This window comes from Saccostrea echinata, unplaced genomic scaffold (assembly GCF_033153115.1).
Source record: "Saccostrea echinata isolate AGI-Se365-2 ecotype Australia unplaced genomic scaffold, CSIRO_AGI_Sech_v1 ptg000002l, whole genome shotgun sequence".
Taxonomy (NCBI): Eukaryota; Metazoa; Mollusca; class Bivalvia; order Ostreida; family Ostreidae; genus Saccostrea; species Saccostrea echinata.
Window position 1 is genome coordinate 31019696 of NW_026889751.1, and position 26261 is coordinate 31045956.

At 34.8% G+C, this 26261-nt stretch overlaps 1 protein-coding gene across 4 annotated transcripts in view; it reads left to right on the plus strand.

Annotated features, from left to right (window-relative positions):
- Window positions 1–3188: 3188 nt before the first annotated feature.
- Window positions 3189–26261, plus strand: part of LOC133177478 (solute carrier organic anion transporter family member 2B1-like) — a 32086-nt gene continuing 9013 nt past the window's right edge. The window contains exons 1-4 of one of the 4 annotated variants that reach the window (XM_061312496.1): window positions 3189–3246; window positions 16728–17385; window positions 18037–18123; window positions 18430–18630. In XM_061312496.1, coding sequence (XP_061168480.1) covers window positions 16749–17385; window positions 18037–18123; window positions 18430–18630 — 925 coding nt within the window. In that variant the 5' untranslated portion in view covers window positions 3189–3246; window positions 16728–16748. Of the gene's footprint in view, window positions 3247–8079; window positions 8146–8224; window positions 8314–16727; window positions 17386–18036; window positions 18124–18429; window positions 18631–26261 lie in introns of those variants that run through there. The other 3 variants (XM_061312495.1, XM_061312497.1, XM_061312498.1) reach the window with 3 other exon arrangements.

Genomic DNA, 26261 nt, shown 5'->3' on the forward strand with positions numbered 1-26261 from the left:
TGATGTCTTAGAGGTCCGTCTTTGCTCTGCTCCTATTTTGTAATGTTTAATGGACTTTTGAGCTTGAATAATGTTCGTTATCTCCAAATATTTCAAAGAGCGTTCAAGATAGGATTTTCACAGTGAAATAAAAGTAACGATAATTTTCATCCATAATTATGATTAGCTGAATGACATTAAATCATTAATTTTATTCAAGCGCAGTTCAAAAAGAGATGTTTACTTTTTACTGTATTGTGTAATATACGAGGGTTGTCCCAGATAACCGCGAACTTTATAAATATTTCAGAGACAACCGAACGAAAATGATTCATTTTTTGCATAATGTTTGGGAATGATACTTTAATCATTTTGACAAATTACTATGAGGTTGTAATGTCATATGCATTTCGAAATTATGCGTTTGAAGGGTATTAAATATCTGTGGCCGGAGCACTGCAATTTTGACTTTCAAAAATAGCATTGTCAGTGATGTTTTCTTACTTACTTAGCAATATGGAAATGAAATGTGGCAAAACGTACATCCATAGAAACTGTTTGATTTAGAGTGCTCAAGTATAAAAAAATATTAATTTATTTCGACATACATAACGAAAATACATTATGTGCACTAAGACTATTAGTTATATATTGTCAAAATAGGCGACGTCGGGCTATAATGCGGCACATAAAATTATCATTAAGTGCTGAGTTGAGCGGGGTATGACTACTGTTCATATGGGGAAAGAGTTGGGAACAGTTGAACGACAACCCTAACCCAAACCCAAACACATGTTCCAAACACTGGTTTACACATGTACCGAACACTGGTTTAAAATGACGACAAATTGAACGTCATACGCAGAGACCTTCGATAACTATTCGAGCATTTAGGGTTATGATCGGGATTGGAAATTGTCTTTTAAAAGAATTAATTCCCTGGCCTTTTCTTAAGTGCAATATGTGTGAAATGAATGACTTGGTAACTGGAAGAAAAATAAAATGCAGTATCGAATTCATGCTTCGAATGATTCCTGAACAATTTAACAAACGCCACAACCTGCGTCTCGGCGTCGTCGGTGTTGTGCCGACAGCTATTTGTATTTGTATCAGACAGAAAAATCTTATTAATTATTAACAGAGATGTTTTCTTGAATTTTCTGTGTACTTTAAAAAAAATGATTATCGTACATGCCAATTTTAGCTCTATATTATTAGTGAACAAAAAAAATGTTGAAAATGCTCGCGTTTTTCTGGGACAACCCGTGTACATTAACATATTTAATGTTTGGCAGGTTTATCTATACAGGAATTCCACAAAAGCTACAAACTTGCTAATGTTATTTTGTAATCTATCTGTAATTAAAAATGTATGTATATAAAAATATCTCATTAGCACCAGTTTTGTATTATTGTCTTTTTCTGATATTGGATATTCTTAAATATTAAAAAATATTTTGAATATTCTAAAAAAAAGTATGAATATAAGATATCCCTTTAGTACCACTCTTGTATTATTGTCAAAATCTGATATTGGATATATAATTAACAATTAAAAGCAAAACAAAACACAGAAACGTATGTTGGCACGAAAGATAGATATTCATTTAAGATAAGAATAGGGAGTTTATAAATATTTTCTATCACGAACTATTATTAGAACTTCGAAAGATACAGGTAAAATAAAGCTTGCCATTTCCTATAATCCTATAGACTGCGAGAATTCACTCATAAAAATAAGGGGGAAAATGATTATATAAATTATTATATATTCTAAAACATAGAATGCATATGTGTTTCTTTTATAACCTGATCATTTTTTGTAAATAAACAAGAAATTCTGTGGAATTATTCATACATTTCTATAAAAACTGACAAAACGAAAGAGCAAGGCCATTTAGGGCCTTTTTTGGCCCTGAGAATTTCTGAAAAATCGAAACTGCTCAGTTTTGGTTGAAAATGCAGTATTTATAACTTGGGCACTTGGTGACCGTGTATCTATTGAACATGACGTAATTTTCTCTCTAATCAATGCATTATGACGTCATAAAATGCGTCATTTTCCCCATATCCTGTAAATTCTCTTTAAAATGACCAAAAGTTGAGGTATTTTTTCAATATTTCATATAGAGCACAACCTCTGATCCAAAATATGCAATTACATAATGAAAGATCTGTTAATGAAGATCACATAACATGACATTGTTTTAATTTTTGGATCGTGGGCTGTGCTCATATTTTAATTCTTTGCTCAAGGTAGTCAAATACGCATGTTTTCTGCAAAATTCAAGAACATTGCATTTTCTCAAAGCCTGTTTTCCAATACCTGAATTCTCAAAAAGAAATTTTGTTATAGGAAATGGAAGCACTAAGTCTCTACTTTATTTTGATATATGAAATGGGACAGAGGGTGATAGTCAATTAATTGATATAAGGACAGGGCCTTTTTATGCATAAAGTGCACCTAGCTCTTTGCATGGTTTTAATCACATGATCGCGAATTATTAAAATCACAAACGATAAAACCCCGAAACATGCACGATCTCAAGCGTAACAGAAAAGAGTCTACATTTGACAACAATGACGTTGCAGCTTCTGTAATTAAAGTATTAAATATATAAAAGACTTTTTTCATGATCTAGGGTGAGAAAACATTTTTTGGACACTTTACATTTTTGTGTATCAGCACATTTGGATAGTTTCGAAAATCATCGGCATGATCACTTGACATAGACTCGAGTTATCGGAAAATTTATGTTGATGATTCTTCTAACCAGGAAATGATTTATTTTGCTCAAACAAATTGATGAAGTTATACTATTTCTGTTTATTTTACAATTTTTGTAAATGTTTATAATCTCTCGATTTAAAATAAATATGTTGTGTGTAGTCTTTAGATTCTTTGTTGTGAAACTTCAAAATGCTATTTTTCATCATACAGGGTGTTTCATAATATATGTTACACATCTAAATGGGCATAATCTGAATATCAGTCATGATACCAAAAATACCAAAGTACCATGTATTTGATGCATTGTTATCTTGTAGCATTGCGTAGTGTGCAGGGATAAGAGCAAATTATTTCCATACCGTCTTGCCTTCTCGGAGTTCAGAAAAATTGTAAAAAATAACATAAAACCATTCTAAACCTATTTCATAACATGCTGATTGTTGTCTTGTAGGTAATTCTAGATATATTTGCATTTAACTGCAACTTTGCAACAGGTACCGAATACCTGTCAAAAGGTATAGGACACGTAAATACAGGTGAGGAAATTTAATTTCTTGTCTGCATATAGGAATATTTTTCTGAAAAAAGGTAATCGATTTAAATCTTTCATTGTTTGGGCGTTTTCTAATAGTTCATTTTTCTACAACTCCCGCCTCTTGCTTCGAATTCGATTAATAAAATAATTTTTTTTTCAAATGGGAGAAGAAATTTTTCCTTAGAAGAGGGGTGAACTGCTGATAATATACTTCTATCACAAATTATATTTATATTTTCTAACAAGAAACAAAAAGAGAAAAACGCTAAAGCAAGAAAAAGACGTGACTATAGCGAAGATCTCATTTTGTTGCATTTTGGGTGGACGTGAATTGGTGGTTTGGGTTCAGAAACTTTCCTTTTTTAAGATCTGTCGGAATATTCACATTTCAATTTCAGCATTTTGTAAGTTCTTTTGTCGTTATAATGACCTTGATAGCAAACATAACCTATCATTGGGTCGTATTTTGGCTGACTTGTTTCATAGCAATTGTTAGGCCTTTGTTTTTATACTGAATTTGATTACGGAATATTCCTTCTTCCGGTTCAATAAATAGGGCTCATGGCGGGTGTGACCAGTCTAGGGGAATGTGTACTCCTCCTAGGTCCAACCTCTGGAATTGACCGGTCAATAGAGGATGCTTATTCATCTTAGGCACCTGATCCCACCTCTGGAATTTCCACAGGTCCGTTTTTTATGCCCTCTTCACAGATTTGTATTGTTGATATATTTTTTAGATCAATCACTGTACATTACCTTCACCTTGTTCATTAAATCGGTAAGGGTCGGTAGCCATTTTAATTTTATCTAATAACACTGAAAATCCGATTAGTTCCAAGCATTTCCGGACCATGCTGTATTCTCCCATGTTAAAGATGCTTACATTGACAGATTTTAGACTGTTGTAAGTTCACAAAACGTGCAAAAATGATTATTTAAAGAAGACTAATAGTATTCCTTACAATAATCTAATGAAAATACAAGTAAATTGCATATCAGATACGCACTTCAATGTAAATTTCATTACAACATGTATGGAATTCATTTGCCTAGAAACGTGTGCATCATATGCTGTGTTTCAGGGGGTATACATAAAGTGTGCAATCAATCAATATTAAGGATTATATAAATGTGGTTGATGGCAATCTAAATCCGTAACTCCATTACCACGAAATATAGAATTACTAACACCTCATGTACCCTTATTGATCATTTTTACACTACCCAACCTGACAACATCTGCGAAATACAAATACCATCCATAGCTATCTCTGACCATTACCCTGTTTGTGCAACGAGTAGATCTAACAGCATGCAGCGTAAGGGAAAACATACTGAAATTCAATACAGGGACTTTAAGAATTTTAATGAAAAAGACTTTATCTCTGATTTACAAAGTGCCAATTTTAATGTTCAAACAAATCTACACAACCCTAATGATATACTGGAAAACTTATACAATATGTTTAATACTATTCTCAATAAGCACGCTAAGGTAAAAACTAAATGTGTAAAAACTGAGTCTCGTCCAAAATGGTTTACGCAAGAAATTAATGATGCTAGACAAATACGAGATTACTATCATCAACATAAAGACTTTGAAAATGTTCGACATTGGAGGAATAAAGTTACACTCTTGATTAATAATACGAAATGTACTTATTATAAATCAGCAATTGAGGAGAGCTCCAATCCAAAAGAAATATGGAGCTATCTCAATCATTTAGCCTCTAAGTCAAAAATTTTTTCTCCCACTCTTATTAAGGACAACGGATCACAAGTTGACGATATACTAGGCATTGTGAATGTTTTTAATGAGCACTTCACAAAAATTTCTGGCAATTACTAACTAAAACACCAATCCACAGCTTTAACTTTCAAAAGTTAAAAGAATTCACTAAGTCCAAACTTGGTGATGAAAATGTGTTTAGCTTACTTCCTATAAGCCAGGACGAAGTCTTAACAATGCTACGCACACTTGACATTAATAAATCAGCAGGAGTAGTACTTCATTGGTTCCCGTCTCTTAAAACTTTCTGCAAATGTAATTTCTAAGTCCATTACCCATTTTATTAATACTAGCATTACTAATGGCATCTTTCCTTCCCAGCTGAATCATGCTAAAGTCACCCCTATATATAAGAAGGGTGAAAGAAGTGATCCAAGTAACTACCGACCAATATCTATCTTACCAACTTTGTCAAAAAATTTTGAAAAGCACATTGCTAATCAAGTACGTGAATTCACCAGAGCTTTTGACCTCATTATGAGCTCACAGTCTGGTTTTAGGGAGTTCCATTCTTGCCAAACAGCTCTAACCAAACTTACTGATAACTGGTTGCATGCAATGGACCAAGGGAATCTCATTGGCATAGCTTTTCTAGATTTCAGTAAGGCATTTGATTTAGTCAGTCATGATATCCTAATACAGAAATTAAGACATTATAACTTTGATTCACTTACAGTTAAGTGGTTTCAGTCTTATTTAAACGAAAGAACCCAAAATGTAAAAATTGGCGCATGTTCTTCCGATGTTTTACCTATCACAGCAGGGGTGCCACAGGGATCTATTTTAGGTCCACTCCTATTTTTATTGTATATAAATGATCTTCCTTTATGTGTTAATTATTCTAATATTGATATGTTTGTAGACGATGCAACTCTGCATTTACCTAGCAGCAATGTACATAATATTGAAACATATTTAAATTCTGATTTATGTGAAATTGAAAAATGGTGTTTACAGAATCAAATGATTCTGAATACAGACAAATCAAATTGTATGATTATGTGTGCACAACAAAAGAGATCAAGGTTAAATAACCCAGTACTTGATGCAAAAAATTTATGGCAAAAAACTTGAAAACGTTGAAGTTGAAAAACTCTTAGGTATTCAGATAGATCACACTCTTCAGTATAATTGTCATGTTGATTCAGTTTGTAAATCCTTAAATAAGATACAAATTATTTACGCTCAGCAAAATTAAGAAATTTCTTCCATTAAGTACCAGAAAACTCTTCTATAATGCATACATTTGCCTTCAATAAACTATTGTCTTATGCCCTGGGTAATGCGTCCAAGTCTAACATTGAAAGAATTCATAAACTTCAGAAACGGGCTGCTAGAATTATTCTTGATGCAGCACCTGACCAACCATCTAAGCCTTTGTTTGAAAAATTAGGATGGTTAAATGTATTTGAGTTAGTTACATTTCATAAGTGTATTTTATTGTATAAAACTTTTTATGGTATTAGCCCTGAATATCTCCGAGTTATTTTTATTTTTCATAGCTCCGATTCCTATTCATTGCGTTCGCAATTAAATTATAATCTTCGATTACCAAAACATCGAACACTTCTATTTACAAACTCACTTCAATATTCAGGAGTACATTTACGGAATAGCCTACCATTACATGTTAAATTATCACCATCTTTACCTGTCTTTAGAAAGAATTTGGAAAAGATTATAATTAGCCAATGTCTGTATTTTTTTTTATTATTATTATAAATGTCATTGTTGTTATTATTGTAAACCACTTCTACTAAGTTATTTATATTGACTTTTTTATTGTCCTATAATTTCATTAATTTGTACAAATAATGAGCTTATCTTTTTCATGTACAGTGTATATGCTTGATTGTACCGTTTAATGTATATTGTTTGAATTGTAGAAGGCCCCGGGGAAGAATAGTACTTTGTACTAATCGGGTTACCTTCTCTAAATAAAGCATTATTATTATTATTATCATTAATTAATTAATTTCATTCAGGCGCAATTTAAAAAGAGATGTATGCTTTAAGCGTATATTGTTTAATAAACATGTATATTTGATGCTTGCCAGGCTTTCTATATAGGAATTTCACAAAAGCTACAAAATCCTTAATATGACTCTGTAGTGTATAGATAAAAACATCTCATTAGTACCATTCTTATATTATTGTCTTTGTCTGATATTGGATATAAAATTAGGCCATCTTTAAAAACTTGTTTAGTTGCCCTCTCCCTGCCGACGGGCTAAAAATAGCCCGACTAAAAACTTTTTTAACCTCATGGAAGCAATTTTTTATGTATTCTGGACAATAGATTTTTTAAATTTAGCATTGAAATTTAGCATTGAAATTGAAATTTTTTGAGAAAAAATTTCTTCACCTACATACCGACCCAATTTTTTCATCCTGAGTCGGGAGAGGGCAAACAAACATTATTTTAAAGTTGGCCTTAGCACTTAAAAGCAAAACAAAACATACAAGCATATGGACTCGTACAGGTACATGGATTTATTAGGCAAAGTAAAACTTTTAACTGCACGATCGCGCACGATTAAAACCGCAAACGATTAAACCCGAATAGAGATAGATCTGGATATCGGAAAATTTAAGTTGATTATACATGTAATACATTTCTATCCTGATTCTTCTAACCAGGAAATAATTCATCTTGCTCAAAAAAAAAAAAAAAAAAAAAAAAAAAAAAAAAAAAAAATAGCACTGTAGATTAAGTTATACTATTTCTGTTTATCTTGCAACTGTGGAAATGTTTATACCCTTTCTACTTTAAAATAAAAATGGTGTGTGTTGATCTTAGATTCTTTCTTGTGAAAACTTCCAAATGCTATTTTTTTTTTCATCCAATCTGATGCATTGCACCAATTTCGTCTTGTAGCATTGCATAGTGTGCAGGGATAAGAACAAATTCCATTCCGTCTCGCTTTCCCCGAGTTCAGAAATTAAGTACATGTATAATTGTAAAAAAAAAATAACTTAAAACCATTATCATCTTATTTCATAACACGCTGATTGTTGTGTCGTAGGTAATTCTAGATTTATTCTCAGCTAACTGGAACCTTCAAATAGCTGCCGAATACCTGTCCAAAGATAGAAGACACGTTAATACAGGTGAGGAAATTAGATTTCTTGTCTACGCGTAGGAAAAGTTACATATGATTGTTTTGTTACATATATTGTTAATGCCGGTACAACTGAACTATAAAACTTAAGACTTCAGAAAAAGTTAATAGTGCTTCAAATTCAATGAAGATGGTTCCTTATTTTTTCTGAAGAAAGGTAAATCGATTTAAATCATTCATTGTTTGGACATTTTCTTATAGTTCACATTTACCCCCTCTCCCTCTTGTTTCGAAATCGATTAATACAATAAAATTTTACTTTTCAAATGGGGGAGGAAATTTTCCTTGGATGAGAGGGGTTAACTGCTGGTCATATATTTCTATCACAAATTATATTTATATTTTCTGACAAGAAAAAATAAGGAGAAAAATTATATAACAAGAAAAAGAAGTGGCTATAGCGAAGATCTCATTTCGATACATTGGGGTAGGGGGTGAATTGGCAGTTTTGGGTTCAAAAAGCTACTTTTAGAGATCTTTCGAAATTTTCATATTTAGATCGGGAAGGGTTCATTGTTATCTCCCTCGGGAGATGACACATTAAGTTTGAAAGCCGGAAGTGAAGATCTAGTGTAAGCTGCCATCGATAAGCTAGTGGTCTGGCAAATGACCTGATGATGACACGATTTCTAAATATAGAGATGTAAACAACAATACTAGTAAGCGTTCTGTCTTATTATCATTAAACAAAATGGGCAATCTTAAAATAAAACTATACAGGGTTCATTAAGGGTAATAGAGGTAGGATCACTTGGGTGGTGGTGAGTCTTCAAAATACACATATCTAGGCTATTGCATAAAACGATGGTAAGCGCGCGGGGATCAAAATACACAAAACATGGCATATTGAATGTATTAGCCAAGGCGTGGATCCAAGAATCTATAGACGAATAAAACATAGTGAAAACATTTTTAAGAAACTCACATTAAATGCATAAATACAATGGCAAAATACTTTACTTTTATGTGTACTTTAATATTCGATAATTACTGTCGTATGTAAAATAAAACAGAACTTATTTGACAAATGTATTTCGAAGAAAAGAAAATTTACCTAAAAGCACAATTTAGGCAGAAACATAAATATCTCTGATTTAAGTAACTCAGTGCTGCAGGCATTGGAATAAAGATAATAAAGAATGATTATTTTCTCGGATGTCTGCACTATTCTTCTTTTATTTGAATGTGATCTAAATGCCCCTGCATAAAAGTTTTAGGAATTCAAAAAGACACAATTTTCTTTACCTGGCTCGGATTTTAAAATAAAGCACCTGTTATCATTTTCTTTATGCAATTCTAATTTGCATTTTTTGCTAATGGGAAAAACTCATAAAATCTCTCCTCGTATTCTAGAAATAAAGCCAAAATTATAATATAAAATGTGTGTCTCCTGAAGCAGCCTTCAAAATCGGTGTTGGTAGATTGGAGTGTGCAAATAATTTTAAATGGTAACGTTTCAACTTTATTATTTACCTCTATTAAAGTGCACGTGAGCGTTATTTCTTTGGATACGCTACATGTTTAAAAGTGGCTATATTTGCAATGCAAGAAAAGTTAATTTGATGGCCTTTAACTTTCACTTTTCTATACCATGCTTTTTTTCCCAGGATTGTATACACGTACTTATGTTATACACAATATAACATTAAAATGAGAATCTGGCCAGCAGAAGGGTATGATGCAGGAGTGTCTCATTTTTACCTTGATATTCCCAGTGGCTCGATGGCCAAGTCACTTCGGAGGATACGATTAAGAAAAAAATTCGGAAATTAATTCAGGTTCTGACTAATTTAAGTTAGCGCTTTAAAACTTCTTGGCAGCTGTCAGAGTAAGCGGTTGTGAAATAAAGTCAAAAGGAACGCTAAGGTTTTATCCATCTTTTTGCAGATTAATTGTTAACTAGTTTTTACGAATATATCCCAGTGGTTAGAATTTTTTATTCAAAGAAATTGTACAAAAAAATATTTAAAATGAATAAATCATATTTACAACAGATAAAATAATACAGGACGTAGCATAAGGAGGATCGCCCCCTTCTACATTTTTCCCAAATATAACTTTTTACTGTTGAAAATGTTCATTGATAGGCGCACCCTTGCCCCCCCCCCATCCCCCACCCCCACCTTCTGTTGCAGTATAGTATATGTCAAATTGTCCCGTGGGAATGTTTTAATTAAAAGTGTTTGTCGGAAAAGTTGTAATCCCTCCCCCTTCAAGAAATAAAAATTTTGAGTTTTGACACCCCCTTTTTTCCCTTGTCAAAGATTGTTCGGGTAAGTCGTCATCCCCCTCCCCCCCCCCCCCCCATTTTTTTTCAAAAGCGATACTGCTGCCTGTTATAGCTGAGAAAAAATGTAACATTCCACTGTTTATTCTGTGACATTCTTGGAGCCAAAGAGATGACATTTCAGGCTTTCTGGAAAGCCAAACTTGTAGCCATTTTGATTTTATTTAATAACACTGAAAATCCGATTGGGTCCAGGCATCACCCGGACCATGCTGTATTCTTCCTTATTAAAGATACTTACAACGACAGATTTTGGACTGTTAAAGGTTCACAAAACGTGAAAAAATGACTTTTTAAAGAAGACTTTTCCTTACAATAATCAAATGAGAATGCATGTAAATTGCATCTCAGATACGCACTTAAATGTAAATATTTTTATGTCAACATGTATGTATTTCATTTGCTTAAAAACGTGCATATCATATGCTGTGTTTTAAGGGTGTACATAAAATGTGGATTCAACCAAAATTAAAGATTGTTTAATTGTGGTAGATGGCAATCCAAATCATTAACTCGATTACCACGGAATGTATCCCTCTGAATTATGAAATAAGGATTTTCATGTTAGCATCACGTCACGTTTTGGCGAAAAAGAGTCAACGGGAAATAAAACCCAGAACTAAGCACATTACTTGTCACCAGAGTCTACGGTTTTGAGCCTTATGTTGCTTTGAATGTGCCTTTTCAGCGAAAAATAAGAATCTGTCGAATAACGACATTGAAAAAAGGCATTGTCTTGCCGTTACGATCGGGTAGTGGCCTCTATTCTTCGATTATGGATAACTGAAATGTATACGTAATTGGATAATTGATGAGAACTACAAAAGGGCAAATGTTAGTTAAGGCCATTAACACTGCATAACCTCTTATAATAACGCAAAATTTTTTAGACTAATATGCATGTCATTTGATCATTCATTTTTCTAATTATTGTCTACAAGTTCTATCAAACACCCTTTTCTTAAATGTTTCAGTCAATTCGAAAGCTATTACCGGCCAAATTCGCCTCGTACCTGCATTTGCCTTTTTAATTTTAAAACTTGTCCATCGTTAATTTTTTTTGTTTATAAATTTGGAAACCATTTCCTTCTTTACTTTGAACTTATGTATTTTGGGAAGAGTCTACGGAATAGGGCTATACTAATTCCAATCCACAGCGCCACTCATTTCCTTGCCAGCATTCCCTCTATATATTACATTACATTCAAATTACGTGGTCATATTACTATGAGTCTTTTCAATCTAGTCTTAAAGTTTTTTAATGTTGCAGTTGGTTCTTTTTTTTTAATGAAAAAATCGGCATTCCCTTCCTCTGAAATATAAATCAGAGGGTTTACATTTACAGAGAAAAAAAAAAAATAGTTTTTTAAAATTCTTTCAGTGTAATAAATAAAAAGCATATGTGTGTTTTGTTTTCTTTTTAATACGGTTATATTGACTTTTTCAAAATACTTTAAAAAAAACTACCTCCATCTAACTGACAATTAATTTCAGTTTGGAATTCTTTTTCTGTACATTGCACTGTCGAGTGTCGAAGGATCAATCTTAGATAGAAGATACCAAAGGACCAAACTGTGCCTTTCAGTGAACTAAATGTTCACTGAAAGGTCTGGAAAGGTGAGTAAATGGCAGAACTCTGCCACTCAGTCGCCTGTCAGTAGACTTTCAGTCACGTTTCAGTTAACTGAATGGCATAGTTTCATCCAGCGCACTTTGTCAGTAGTATTAGCAGCCTCGCTGTGTTGGTCAACTGAGTGCACGTTTAGGGCCAACTGCGAGAAACCCATAATGGGGGTCTGGGGAGGTAGAGTACATATTGGAAAAATAAGATTTTCTGATAAGACTATTGAAAAAAGACTGAATCAGGAGAGAAAATATGACTCGGTGCTTGGAGGTGGGGGTCGTGTGCAAAACCTGAAATAACGAGGGGGGGGGGGATATACATGTACCTGTGCAAAAGAAAATCCGCCGAGTCAGTATAACACACACTCTCAATACACACACTGTACAAAGCAAATGCACATTTTTGTGACGTCAAACTTGGCACGAATTCAAATCACAGCCTAGCTTACTGTCTAAACACTTGGCAGAGATCCATTTTTACACCTGTTTTTACCACCCTTAAAGAATAAGACATATTTTGCTTTTCTACACTTTATTCACATGAATTTTAATCACAACATCAAAACAATAAATCAAAATGTTAAAATACCATTTCTTCTGTAATTTCAGGGACTAAGACAGTTTACTGGGAGGATCTTTCTCTGTTTTTTTGGTTTCATCACATCCTCCACGGTCCTGTGTATAAAATTTTCCTTATTTTTTACTCCTTTGACTGTTCTGTTTTGTCAGTTTTCTATGCCTCGCTTACAAAATCCTGAATGTCTTCTTGGCATTCGTCGACCAATGTCCAGTCTGACTACATTTGTAGCAAGGATCTTGCTGTTTTCTAGGACTGTTTTATACACAACTTGTCGAAACATTTTTATTTTTATTTTGTCGTTTGGCTGCGTTCAGCTTCAGTCAAGCGCTTGCTCTCGGTGACACGGAATGTTGTTTACATCTAAAAACATGGTTACAGCAACTGAGATATGTAGTAGAGAATGCAGCAATCTTACAGTTTTCTAAGAGGACAGGGATAAAATAAGAGAGCTAGGCTCTGTTTAATTCTTTTACGAATGAAATATATGGAGATAACGAACAGTATTTAAGCTCAAAAGTTATTAAACAATACAAATCAGGACAGAGCAAACACAGGCCTCAAAAACATCAGAGGTGGAATCATGTGCCATGGAGGAGTGAGCACCCCCTGCCGACCAGTCACACCCACCGTGTGCTCCTTGTCATGATCGGGAAATAACGGGAAAATCCGTCGACAATTCAGTGGTTAAATAATGGCCTAACAATTAGTATGAAAAACGTCAGTCAGCATTTGCCTCAATGATAGATTGTACATGTATTTGCTGACAAGGTCATTGTATCGACCATAGAACTTAAGAAATGATGATTTTAAAAGAGACTGTTGATTTTCTTGTTCCATCAACTTGTTTGTCAATAGCTTACCTCGTTTTAGAAATTGTTCATACGTAGAGCATGCTCTTGCGTATCGAATCAACTGAGAGATATATACCCCATATGCAGGTGATGAGGGTATATTGCTGCATAAGTAAGGGAAGTTGACGATTGAAAAGTTAAAGTCATCACGTTTATCATAAAGCTTGGTTGTTAGATTACCATTAACATCTTTTTCTAGTAAAATATCCAAATATGAAACAGATGTGTCAGACTCTGTGGTATCTTTTATTTCAAGCTCACTGGGATATATCGTGTCGACATATGAATGGAAATAACTATTGTTAATTGATAATACGTAGTCGATATATCTAAATATCGAGTTGAAGACCACAGCATGAGTTTTCTTTTTCTCATGCATAAGATTTTGAATAAATTCTGCTTCATATGAATACAAAATAGGTCTGCTAATAAGGGGGCGTAATTGGAACCCATGGGAATTCCAACAGATTGTTGGAAAACCTGGTCTCCAAAAACCACATAAATATTGTCAATCAGAAACTCGAGCATCTTTTTAATATTAACTTCAGAGTACTTGTGTGTACAATCAGAATGTTTTTTAACAAAATAATTTTGCAAATGACAAATGACAAGGTAAGTAAATTTACGAGTTCCACTTTAATTTACCGTGGGGAATGGTTGTATATAGAGTTGAAAAGTCGTAAGTTTTGATGTAATTGATTTTGGCAAAATTTGTGATTTCAAATTTTCCAAAAGTTCCTTGGAATTTTTAAGTATTCAAATCTGATTTACACCACTTCTCAAATATATTGTTGCATAGTACTCCTGAAGTTTCTCCTTCACTGCTGTTAATATTTTAGTGAGGAGCAAAGAAAGAGGCTTGGTAGAACATTTACTGGAACCCGCTATGTATCTTTGTTTGTAGGGATTTTTATGAAGTTTCGAAATCCAATATAAATATGGTAATTCAAATTCATTTTGGTTGTTGGGAATATTAAAAACTGACATATGATTTTGAAGAATTTCCTCCTTAGAATTATTTGGATTACCACTTGTAGAATTAAATCCCAGCTCCTCTAAAATACAATTAAAATAATGAGCCTTACAAACAAACTTAAGACAATGTTGTTAACTGCTTTGTCAGCTGGGACCAGTACGTACTGATCGTGTAGTCTATCAAATTCTTTTTTCACTTCTGAATTATTGAACACAGAAGGATAGACGGTTTTCATATTGCCCCTCAATCGTTTAATGCGAGATTTTAACATACATCTGATACATTTAATCCATTCTGAGAAAGTGTCAAGGTCTTCTTTTCACGTCTGTCCCATCGCCTGGAGTAATCTTCCACAGAATTCATAATATTTATGAAATTATGATTCCAGTTGAAGGATCGAGGTTCCCTAAATTTTGGCCCTTTTAAAAAGTGATTTAAGGTCCTCATTATTACCTTATTTACGTCACCAGTAATAACGTGCCCAGCAAGACTATAGTTGTAGGGTGAAGAAGAACAATTACACGATGGAGGATTATGTTTCAGATGCTCAATATCCAGGTTCTATATATTTTTCTTGTAATTAAAAAGTTTGGAAGCAATAGTCGATGCATATTTGTAGGAAATACAGGGTGTAGTCTTCAATTTGAAATAAGGTGGAATACAAGAACAATACAAAATGTACAATGATGTGTACAATAAAATATATTATCACAGTCACAAACTGTCCCTTATGTATATACCTCCCCCCCCTTACACACACATTATGAAAATAACTTTACACTGTCCACTTTCCCTCCGTGTTCTCCAACAAACCTGTAGGACGTCTGTACATGTTTATGTTCTTGGATATATTGGCCAAACGTGGCATGAGATTTTCACTCCCACCTCGACATAGGAAACATTTTATAACCCGATCACAACCACAACAGTGGAGAGAAGCGGGATCCCTGGCATACCGGTGAGATATCGGGCTCTCAAAAACATTGCAACCCCAATACGTTGTGACACGTTCTCCGGAACTGTTGTACTTACTGATTTTAACCATGGTTTCAATCTTATTTTGACAATCATGACAATGACCCTTTTCTACATCCACTCAATATTTTTTTCTCCATATAAACGATATAATTGATCCAACCTTCCTCACTGAAGTCAACGGACTGAATCTCTGTTTATATTCCTATGAGATATATTTTTGGTATGGTGATAAATAACTAAGTGTTCTTCTAGACAATGCTTATTTGCTCCTCCAATGCTCAATGGCCATGAGTGCCGTGGGTCCAAATTTGCAGATCTCCATCGGCAAATGGTGGCGTCTCCATATGATTGAAAAATTCTCGAGAGGGACGTTAAACAACATTAAAACAAACAAACACAAAGGTCTATAATTTTGTAATAGAAAAAATTGCATGCATTTGCATTTCACTGAAAAGATGATAAATATATCATCCAGAGTGTGTAATGGCCTTGACTTAAATTCAATGTTGTACACACAACGCCCCCTCCACGGGCTGCACGGAGTCCTGCTTTTTTCTGGTTCAGCCTTTTTTCAATAGTCTTATAAGAAAATCTGGTTTTTCCAACAGGTACTCGACCCCCCCCCCCCCACCCTAAAGAAAAATATTAAATATTATAGTAAATATACTTTACTATAGTTAACTGAAGTTTACTATAATATTAAAGTTTTTACTATAGTAAATCAAAGTACCGTACTGTATTTGTACTATGAATTTCAAACTGTTATATTTTTTTCATCAAGTCTTAGATGCAATTTTATTATATTAAAAAGAAATACTACTGGTATATCACATATTATTTCTAAAGTTTACATCATTGGTGTGTATTGTTAATGTACTGTTTTCACGGGGTTTTAATTCCGCGGATTCACAATTTCTGGGCAATACGCTGGTTAAAAATTATGTAGATTCCTTGAATTGCCACTTTACTTTAAATACCTTGTGATAAATTTCCTCAGAGAATTTGTGACCGCGTACATAGCGAAAATTAATCCAACACGGAAAAATGTACGTCTACAGTAATTGGAAACTTATTAAGGCCCTTCATTTAAAAAAAAAGTTTTTAAGTAAAGTTTCATAGTATATCAAAGTATAAAAGTATTTACTATAGTTAACAAGTTATTTGGAAACCCCCATTATAGGTTTTCCACGGTAGTCAATTTTCAGGAATATGCAGGTTTATACATACATACATATCGAATCTCAAATCTTGTGAAAAACTTTGCAATTCATTTTAGGCATTCCATTTGATCGTGACGATGTCTGCAGACACTGATGAACAGTGTGGGCTTGGTTGTTTCAGACCCGCCTTCCTACAGCGCTGCGCGAGGGTCGGGGTTTTTGTAGCACTCTATAGCCCAGTACATCTCTGTACCTCTGCCATTACCGTCTACATGTCGTCCCAAATCACCACCCTGGAGAAACAGTTTGGCTTCAATAGCACTCAGAGCGGATTCCTCATGAGCTGTAACGACATCGGTTTTCTACTTATAACGATCTTCGTCGCCCATCTTGCAAGAAATGTGCACATTCCCAGATCCCTTTTCTTTTCCACATTTTTATTCGGGCTCTCCGGGATCTTTTGCTCTCTAGCATATTTCCTCGCACCTGACAATCATAAAGAACAAAATCTTGGTTCCAATTCTTCCTCTGAGAAGACTGATTTGTTTCAAAATTTTCACCATCAGCTGTGCTCCCAATTGAACAATACTCCCGCAGAAAGCTGTGATCCCAAAGTGGTCAAGATCGGTGCACCAACAGAGTTTACTACTGTTGCTATTGTTATCATTGCTGTTTGCATGATGGCGCAGGGGTTTGGGAAAGCCCCTAGACAACCCTACATTATCACCTACATAGACGATAATATACCCAAACGGAACACCGCCTGCTATTTAGGTAGGGAATATTTATTTTGTTCGTACATATAGTAATTTTTTCCCTCATTAATTCGTGGGCACAAAATAAAAAAAATGCAGTCATGATTCTGGTAACATTTCTTTTAAATCGTTTAGTAGTTCAGTAGTTTTGGCGCCAGTAGTGTCGATTTGAATCAGCACTTTATTACAATATCGTTTATTTTTTCCTTAGTCACGATATAAAAGGACTCAAATCATGAACTTTTTAGGCACTGGTTATAGAAACGTAGATAATGAGATAGTATTGCTAGTAAAATTATTAGTATTATAGGATATATTCGAATTTTTTAAAACTTCTTTACTTTGGATAATCGATTTTTTGCACTACACTATTTCGATTTCAAAGTCCTCATAAGTGAGGGATACTGGAAAATTACTAATATCTTAACTGAATTAGGTAAGGTTATAGGCGCATGCATGCAGCATGTGGGGATTTTTATTTATTTATTTATTTATTTATTTTAACGAATGACATTTTCACCAAGATTGGGGCTATAATCACACTTGTCTACTTTACTTATTTATGGAAGTTTATTGTTTAAATTCTGTATATTGTATTTTTATTTACATTGTGTCATAGTGTACATACATACATGTCCTATGGACCTGTAAATGGTGTCCTACATTTTAGGTATAATCACGGCTGTGGGAATGTTTGGGCCCGGGCTGGGCTTTGGTCTAGGTGCTGTTTTCAGTCAAATGTATTTTACCCTGGAAGGTAAAAGTAAAATACAAACTTTTTAACGTCTAAATTTGGTTTCAAAATGATGAATTGTTTTAAACGACGAACAGTTGAAGCAGTGAAACTGAAAATACCGCTAAAGGTGTCTCAGTCGGTTCATTTGATATTATGCTTCTTTGGCTTGATAAATCCTTATATTTCCTTAAACAAAAGTCATATATTGTTTATTGCAAATTTTGAAAAAGTATAGATGATCATTCGAAATTTAAATCTTAAACTATCATAGTAATTATGAACAATTCTTTTCGTTTTGATATTCATAAAAGCTATCATGGTTTATAGAGGTTCAGATCAATGTACGGGACCCTCGGTGGATTGGGGCGTGGTGGTTGGGGTTCATTGTGTTTGGGGCGCTAGCTGTTGTCGTATCTTTTCCTTTAATGTGTTTCCCGAAAAGGATGCCGGGAAGAAAAAAGAAGGAGTTACCAAAGAAAGCGGAAGCTGAGTCATCCACAAAAAGTGGTTTTATGGCGGGCGCCAAGGGTAGGGCTTTGACAAAGAAATTCGTTAAGACACTGAACTCATATTATATCAATAGAATAGATCAACAACACAGTATTGGCAGTCTTTGTTATGTTTTTACTTTAGTAATACAAGTTTAATTTAGATTTGACAATCACTATATCAATCCACTATATTATTGTATTATGTAATATGTCATAAAACTAAAATGCGTGATCTACATCGACTTTGGTTAGTTATGATCTAAGATCAACACTCGATAAATTGATCAATCGATCAATATTTCAAATAAACAATACTTCAATCAAAAAACAACAAACAACATATGAATCAATGTTTTCAATCAATGAATGTTTCATTTAGTCCATATGACAATCAATTAGTGCATCAATGTTTTCAATCACTCAATGTATTCCATCAATGTGTCAATTAAAATAAGCCCAATTATTTGCCATGGACCTGGAGAAAACAGAATCCAAGGCAGGCTTAAGCAAAATTCGGCCATATGTCTTCATGTATGATAAATAAAATATGATACATGAAGACATCCGCCACAAGCGGACAAAATTTTGCCCCAATGCCGTGACAGGGGGACTGTGTATTTACACGGAGGAAGGTTGAGGATAAACTTTGGCGTTACTACGTACAATGCAGAGTAATCCCTGACGGATAATGTTCAAATATATAACCTGAACGGTATTGGACAAATGTGTTCCATCAGGAAATAAATTTGAAGCTCATTGCTTGAGATCTGGGTATTTCATATATGCACCATTACGTGCTACTATGAAAGGTGCTAAGGATTTGTTAATTCTTATCCGGGCTTTCTCAGTTGCAATGTTTGAGAGTATGTGTCTACAGTAATTTCTTGGGAGTGTTTGGGACCATATAAAGCATGTGTATGGCAGAAGGACTTGTAAGTTTACAATAGTTAATTTCATATACTTTTGAAGTCTACGCAATGGCATTGTGCCTATGCTATTGCCCCCACAGTGTATCAGTACAAAATCGTGATGCCCTTTTTGGCCAACAAGATGATTAACTGTAGGCTCTATATCCTCCCAAACCATGCCACTCTTACCAGACCAATATACTGTTATATTGTGCTGTTGGAGCTCTAAATGAGGGTTTCCAAATTGGTTGTCAGCGTAAAGGGCAGCATAATGAATTGTGGAGGATCCGATAATTCAAACAGTTGTATGACCTGCAAACTTAGTATTCAGTTAGAATACGATAATGTTGCAGGCATAAGCAATACCATTAAAATCTAATATAAGAATTGAATGCGTTAGATTTTCATCTTCCTTTAGACATAACGTCATCATCAGAAACTCCTTGCAAGTACAAATGAGTAGCCCCTCCTATTCTGAATGAATGTGATTTAAATCTAGATGTTCTAAACCAATAAAGAAGAATTTAATGTTTTCAAAAAGTTTTGAAACTGGCTTAAGTATTAGTTGAGTATATGACTGTAATAAATCGGGAAAGAATATAGCAGGATGGAGTACCATTCTGGATATATGACGTCATTAATTTGATGCATTTCTCTATTTTAAACAGAAAAGGGCTCAAAATGAGTGTCCACAGCCGTCGCCCACGTTAATTTTTAGATATGTTGTGTAAAATTCTTTGAAAAATCACATATCTCAAAATCTTTGTGGGCGATGCCTGTGGACAATATTATCTGAAAGAAAATTCCATTGAAAATTGATGTCTTCTGCAACTTTTTAAGAAAATACGGGAAAATGCACAAGTTTATGACGTCACAATGACGTCACAATTAGCATTTGGAAGGTCCTGTGAGAAAAAAGATTTGTATGATCTTTCTGCATGGAATTTCAATAATTCAAAAAGCATGAGTTTTAATTTTTTACATCACTTTTATTTTTAAGAAAATCACAGGGCAAGATTTGTACTGAAACCGTACCTTGTTCTTTGACAGCTTTTTGTAGCAGTGATGGGAATTGATATTTGGTGAGAGCTTTAGCACTGAGGTGGCAGAAAAAGGGACATTGTATTTGAGGTCTAATTGACAAATAATTGTGCATGTACTTGAATAAGGATTCAGTTTGAGAATTTAATGTAATTTAAAATCCCTGCGATATTGATCAGTTTTTGAACCTTTGATACACAAAGAAATTTTTACTTCATCAATGGCGACATCTTGGAAGGAGAGCACAGGTGTGAAGTTACTGGTGAATGTAAATTCGCTAATGCGCAGTAGTGCAAAAAATGCCAATTGAAAGGCAGTTAAAAACATTGCAGCTTCTTACTTATTTGAGCGCACTGTAGGTAAAATAGATATCATCCAATGCAGCATTTGTAGGAAAACTTGGGATCGTAAGGCTTTTGCCGGAATTAGCCTAAGGAAACCTACCATTCTATTAACTATAAAGGTTTTAGTGTTGTAAATACCCCCCTCTAACTGGATTTTGTAACTAATACCGCTTAAGTAACATCTGTTGAATACGATACTTGATTTGCACGGAGGTATGCGATGTAGTCAATGATCTTGTGGACTGGTGGATGCCAAAACAAGTCAAAATCATATTTTGAACGAAAGGTTTCGAAAGAGTTGATGCTTTTTTGGTAAGTTGAAGCAGTGTTTTTTGATATTGCTGCTTCAAGCAAACTTTCTACATAGGGTCTAAGAGAGACATTAATGCCGGAGGTATACTGGCTGGATTCTTGTCTGCTCGAGGAGCCAAGACTGAATCTTTCCCACTGAAATCGAGAAATTAAATATGCAGTAGAATTTTGATTACCTGGAATAAATAGTTTTAATCTGAATCTTATGCCTGATGCATAACAATATTAATGGCCTTAAAAGTGTCATGACTCTCTGAGACTTGCTGATCTGGGAATTAATATATGAACCAATGCAAAGTTGTCAGTATTTAACAATAATTTCTTTGCAGTAAAATGATCAGCCCAAACCCAAATAGCTAAGAGAATAGGCACCAGTTCCAAAAAGGTGATATCTCTACGAATATCTGGACCCCATGATGCTGGCCAGGAAATGACTGCCCAGTGATACTGAAAAATTGCACCTCCACCGCAGGAACCACAACTATCAGTGAAAAGGTTAAGGGACTCATTACATGACCAAGATAGTTCAGGGAATGGTGAACACCCATTGTATTCTTTGAGGAATGTAAGCCGAACCCTAGCATCCTCTTTAACAGCTTGTGTAACCTTTATCAAGCAGTAATATTTCTTAATGCCAAATCGGCCACGGTAGCCTAGTGGTAGGGCGTTCACTTCGACATCGGGAGGCTCGGGTTCGATTCTCGTTCGCCGCGCCGCGTCAAACCTAAGACGTAAACATAGGTAGTGACTGTTCCTTCGTCAAGCGCCCGGCACTAGAAGTGAAAGTCACGGGTCTATCGAATGAGACCTTGAAAACCGAGGTCCCGTGTCACGGTAGGCATTGGTACGATAAAGAACCCTCACTGCTCAATGGTCCTGAGTGCAGAGTATAGGTCTAAATTTGAAGCCCTTCACCGGGCTTCAAATGGTGACGTCTCTATATGAGTGAAAAATTCTCGAATGGGACGTAAAACAACAATCGATCAACCTTAATGCCAATTGTTATATTGTAAAACCTACGATTAAATGTCCTGCTACCTAGGATGGCTTTAACAAAAAAAAAGTTTTGGAATCAACAGTGATTCCATTTCTTTGAGGGTTACTTTTTGGAAGAAACGAGCGATGTAAGCTTATAATGAAATTCTATAACCTTGTTGTCGGGGATAAAGATTACCTGTTCCACAGTGTCAATCCCTAAAGGTAGAAAACCTAGAAATCTTATACAGGGGCCTTGAGTTTTTTTATCATTTATTGGGATGCCTAACTCACTACAAGTTAACTGAAATGTTTTGGCAAATTCATAACATTGTGAAGTATTTTGTCTCCCAGCAAACAAGAAATCATCTAGATAATGAATGATATTTTGATTTTTGGGCCTTTTGCGCTACTAGCCAGTGCAGGAATTATGAGAATTTTTCAAATGTTGAACAAGCTATGGAACAACCAAAAGGCATGCGGATGTTAAAATAATATTTGTCTTGAATACACATAAATAACAATGAAAAATCTGTTGGGTTAATTGGAAAAGTCTAAATGCACTAGACAAATCCATCTTACAGAGTAATGCCCCTCTGCCATTTTTTTTAATCATAGAAATTGCCTGGTCAAAGAAACTGTAGGAGACTGAACATAAAATTGGGTCAATATGCTTATTGATTCCATTGCCTATAGGTGCTGACAGGGATGAAATCAACCTCAATCCACCATCTTTTTTTAGGCAATACGCCAATTGGGTTACACCTAAGATTGTGAAAAGGGGGGCTAGGAAAGGGGCATGCCATGCGACCTAATTTTATTTCTTTTTTGATAATTGTCAATAATTCGTACAGTACCAACCAGACCCAACCTGACACAAAGCAGTCCCAGAGCAGTCCCGGGGACTGCTTTCTGGGACTGCTAAAGCAGTCCCAGAGCAGTCCCTCAGCGGTCCCAGAGCAGTCCCACAGCGGTCCCAGAGCAGTCCCAGCGGTCCCAGAAAGCAGTCCCAGCAGTCCCAGTGGGCGGGGTTAATTAATTTAATGGGCGGAGCTTACTCAGAAATAAGATTACCAATAAACAATGTAACTATAAAAGGCAGTTGAAATTGATGATCCATTTCTTTCTGAGCAGTATCAATTCTCATGCGACAGTCATTTTTTAACTGTTATTATAAGAAAATCACACTACACGTATAGAAACAAATAATAAATATTGAACAAAGAAGACGTTCACACCTATAAATAACATGTATATTTAAACACAGTTTTGTGGTATATTAATTTTTCACCAAAATAAATCAATTTCTAAATTACTGTGATTGATATTGGTTTCCATATTTATTTATTTTTTATTTATTTTTTTTTTTATAGATAATTAAGCTTGAGTTATTTATTTTCTATCAAAACTAGCTTTACATAGGCCTTATAATTATAAAGCAAGGCCGATTTCCATACTATACTCTGAATGCAGTTTTCTTAAGTACTGGAGGTTTTGAAAAATTCTTTGTGTATTATATTTCAGTCATGATTATTTTCACTGACTTGCCAATTTAATTATCGTTAAATTATCTATGTAACAGAAAACAATAATACTTTTATTAGATAAACGTTTGAGTGTACATCTGTAAATCACGCGAATGGAACCCTCAGATTATGTTCAAAATTAATTAATCCCAAAATAAATTTATACACATTTATTGAAACGAAGATTTTTTGCAGTACATAGATTGAAATTAGTGTCATTGTTGACCAGCATGTTCAGTGATGTGTAACACTGATACCCAAATAACATGCATTGACTTTCTGCTAATCATGCCCGAAGGCGATTGAAACTTCAGGTGTTGACACCATTTTATACATTTGTATTGCTTTTTATTAATCGGCCAGGAATACACAAACAAAACAAATAAGAAATAAGTTAAAATGTTTATAAATTTACTCTTTTAATTACTTGTTTATAAATCAAAAACAAATTCATAACTAAATCCCCCAACAAACATTCACAAATATAATATTTTAAATGACTGAAGAATGGTAGAATAATTTTATTTCATGGTCATTTAATAAACTATTAGGTTTTATTTGAGGGCGGTAAAAAATAGCATGGAATGCTCTTTTTTAGCATGCATATGGTTTTAGCTTTTTCAATTAAAAAAAAAAATCCAGTGAAGTACGTCCCTCTGAATGTCTTATTGTAATGACAAGTTTGTTTGTTTTTTGTTTGTTTGTTTGTTTTTAAATAGTGCTAATGCAAACTTTGAGTACATTCCGTAACTTGAGAGCATTAATTAATTAAATAGGCCTCGATATTTTTTTTCAAACACCTGTATTAAAGTTTTAATTAGCATTAATTAATTAAATAGGCCTAGATATATTTTTTTTCAAACACCTGTCAGTATTAAAGTTTAATTTAAAGGATAAAAGTCATCTCCTGACTTCCCTTTTAACTACTTTCATTTTTTTAAAATTAATTCTAGACTACAATTGTGTAAATTTACAGCCCCTGAAGACATTAAGTAATTACATGTATATCTATCTTTACTTATTAAAATGTAAAAAATCCTTGTTTTTTTTATTCTTTATCTTAAACACCTCTCTGCTGAAAGTAAACAAAATAACAACAGGGAGCCTGCAAATTCAGAATACACAAGGGGCGGAGCTATCATGTCACTCAGAACCTTTTTCATGCATGAGTGAACAAAGCAGTCCCAGAAAGCAGTCCCAGGGACTGCTGGGTCTGCTTTCTAGAGCAGTCCCAGAGCAGTCCCACAGCGGTCCCAGAGCAGTCCCACAGCGGTCCCAGAGCAGTCCCGGGGACTGCTTTCTGGGACTGCTTAGGTGTCAGGTTGGGTCTGGTTGGTACTGTACACATGTTCCCTAGCAGACTTCATGTTTTTTGGTTGTAAATACCGGTAGTCTCTTGGACCTCCGTAATTCAGATAAAAACCAGATGTGAATCCATTAAGTAACAGTTGAGCATCATGAATTTAAGGATACTGATCTAGGTATTTCTGAGGTACTGGGAGCTTAATTGGCGTAGAACCTAGGTGTGTTAAATCTTGGTCTTGGTGACTGGTATTGCCTTGGGCGATAGGGTCGAAAATTAATTTTGGGTTGTTGGGTATAATTTTGCTGGCCCGATATTGGATGGGTGGGATTAGATTTCGCAAACTGAGTTTGAGACGACTGGAAAGACCAACAGTGTATGCGCGGATGGGACTTGTTACAATGTATGCATGCATGTTGGTAGAAACACTGGGGTTTGGAGCATGAGCCTTTGAGATTGTTATCAAAACATTTAAGTGATGCTTTTGGTTGTTGAGCAGTATAATTAGGTTGCGACTGCATGTATATTGACCATAACTCTGCGTCAACCGATCCGAAGGAAATGGGTGTGTTTTTGGACATTTTAAGATGGAACTGTCTGTCGTATTCGAGCCAATTACCATTAGTGTTTCGGCTGTAGCCTAGGCGTACCGTGTGCATGTATTTCAATATGCCCTGAATATCTGAGGGGTTCCTAGCAAGGTATATGCTGGAATATATCAAAAAAGCATCTACCCAACTTTGAATAGTGGTGATTTTGTTTAGTTTTTGGGGGGGATTCGATTACCAATTGACCTTCTACAATGGAAAAGTTATGCAGGTCCGTTTCTGAATAAAAGAACTTTGGCCAAATCAATGTATTGTTTAGACCATATTTTTTGGGGATGGCCTAGGGGACATGAACCCCAAGCTCATCAGAAATACATATTAATGGAGTTTCACCTGAGTTAGTTGGTGGCATACGCGGTGTAGTGATTGCTATGGATTGCTCCTGTGTTGCGACATCTTGGTTACCGGCTGAGGTCTGCTGAGTTTGTGGATGACTAGTAGCTTGCTGTATTTCAGATTGTGTTGTGCATATGGGCTGCCTTATTGCTTGTTGGACTTGAGATATCTGGTCCCCTATGGAATGAGGGTCGAGGGCAGCAACAAATGGATGAGTAATCTGGTTAGCTGATTGCGGGACTTGTGCCAGTTGTGAAGTCTGGACCACCATGGTGGGTGTAGCAATGGCCCTTTCGGCTGGGGTCTTGATTGGCC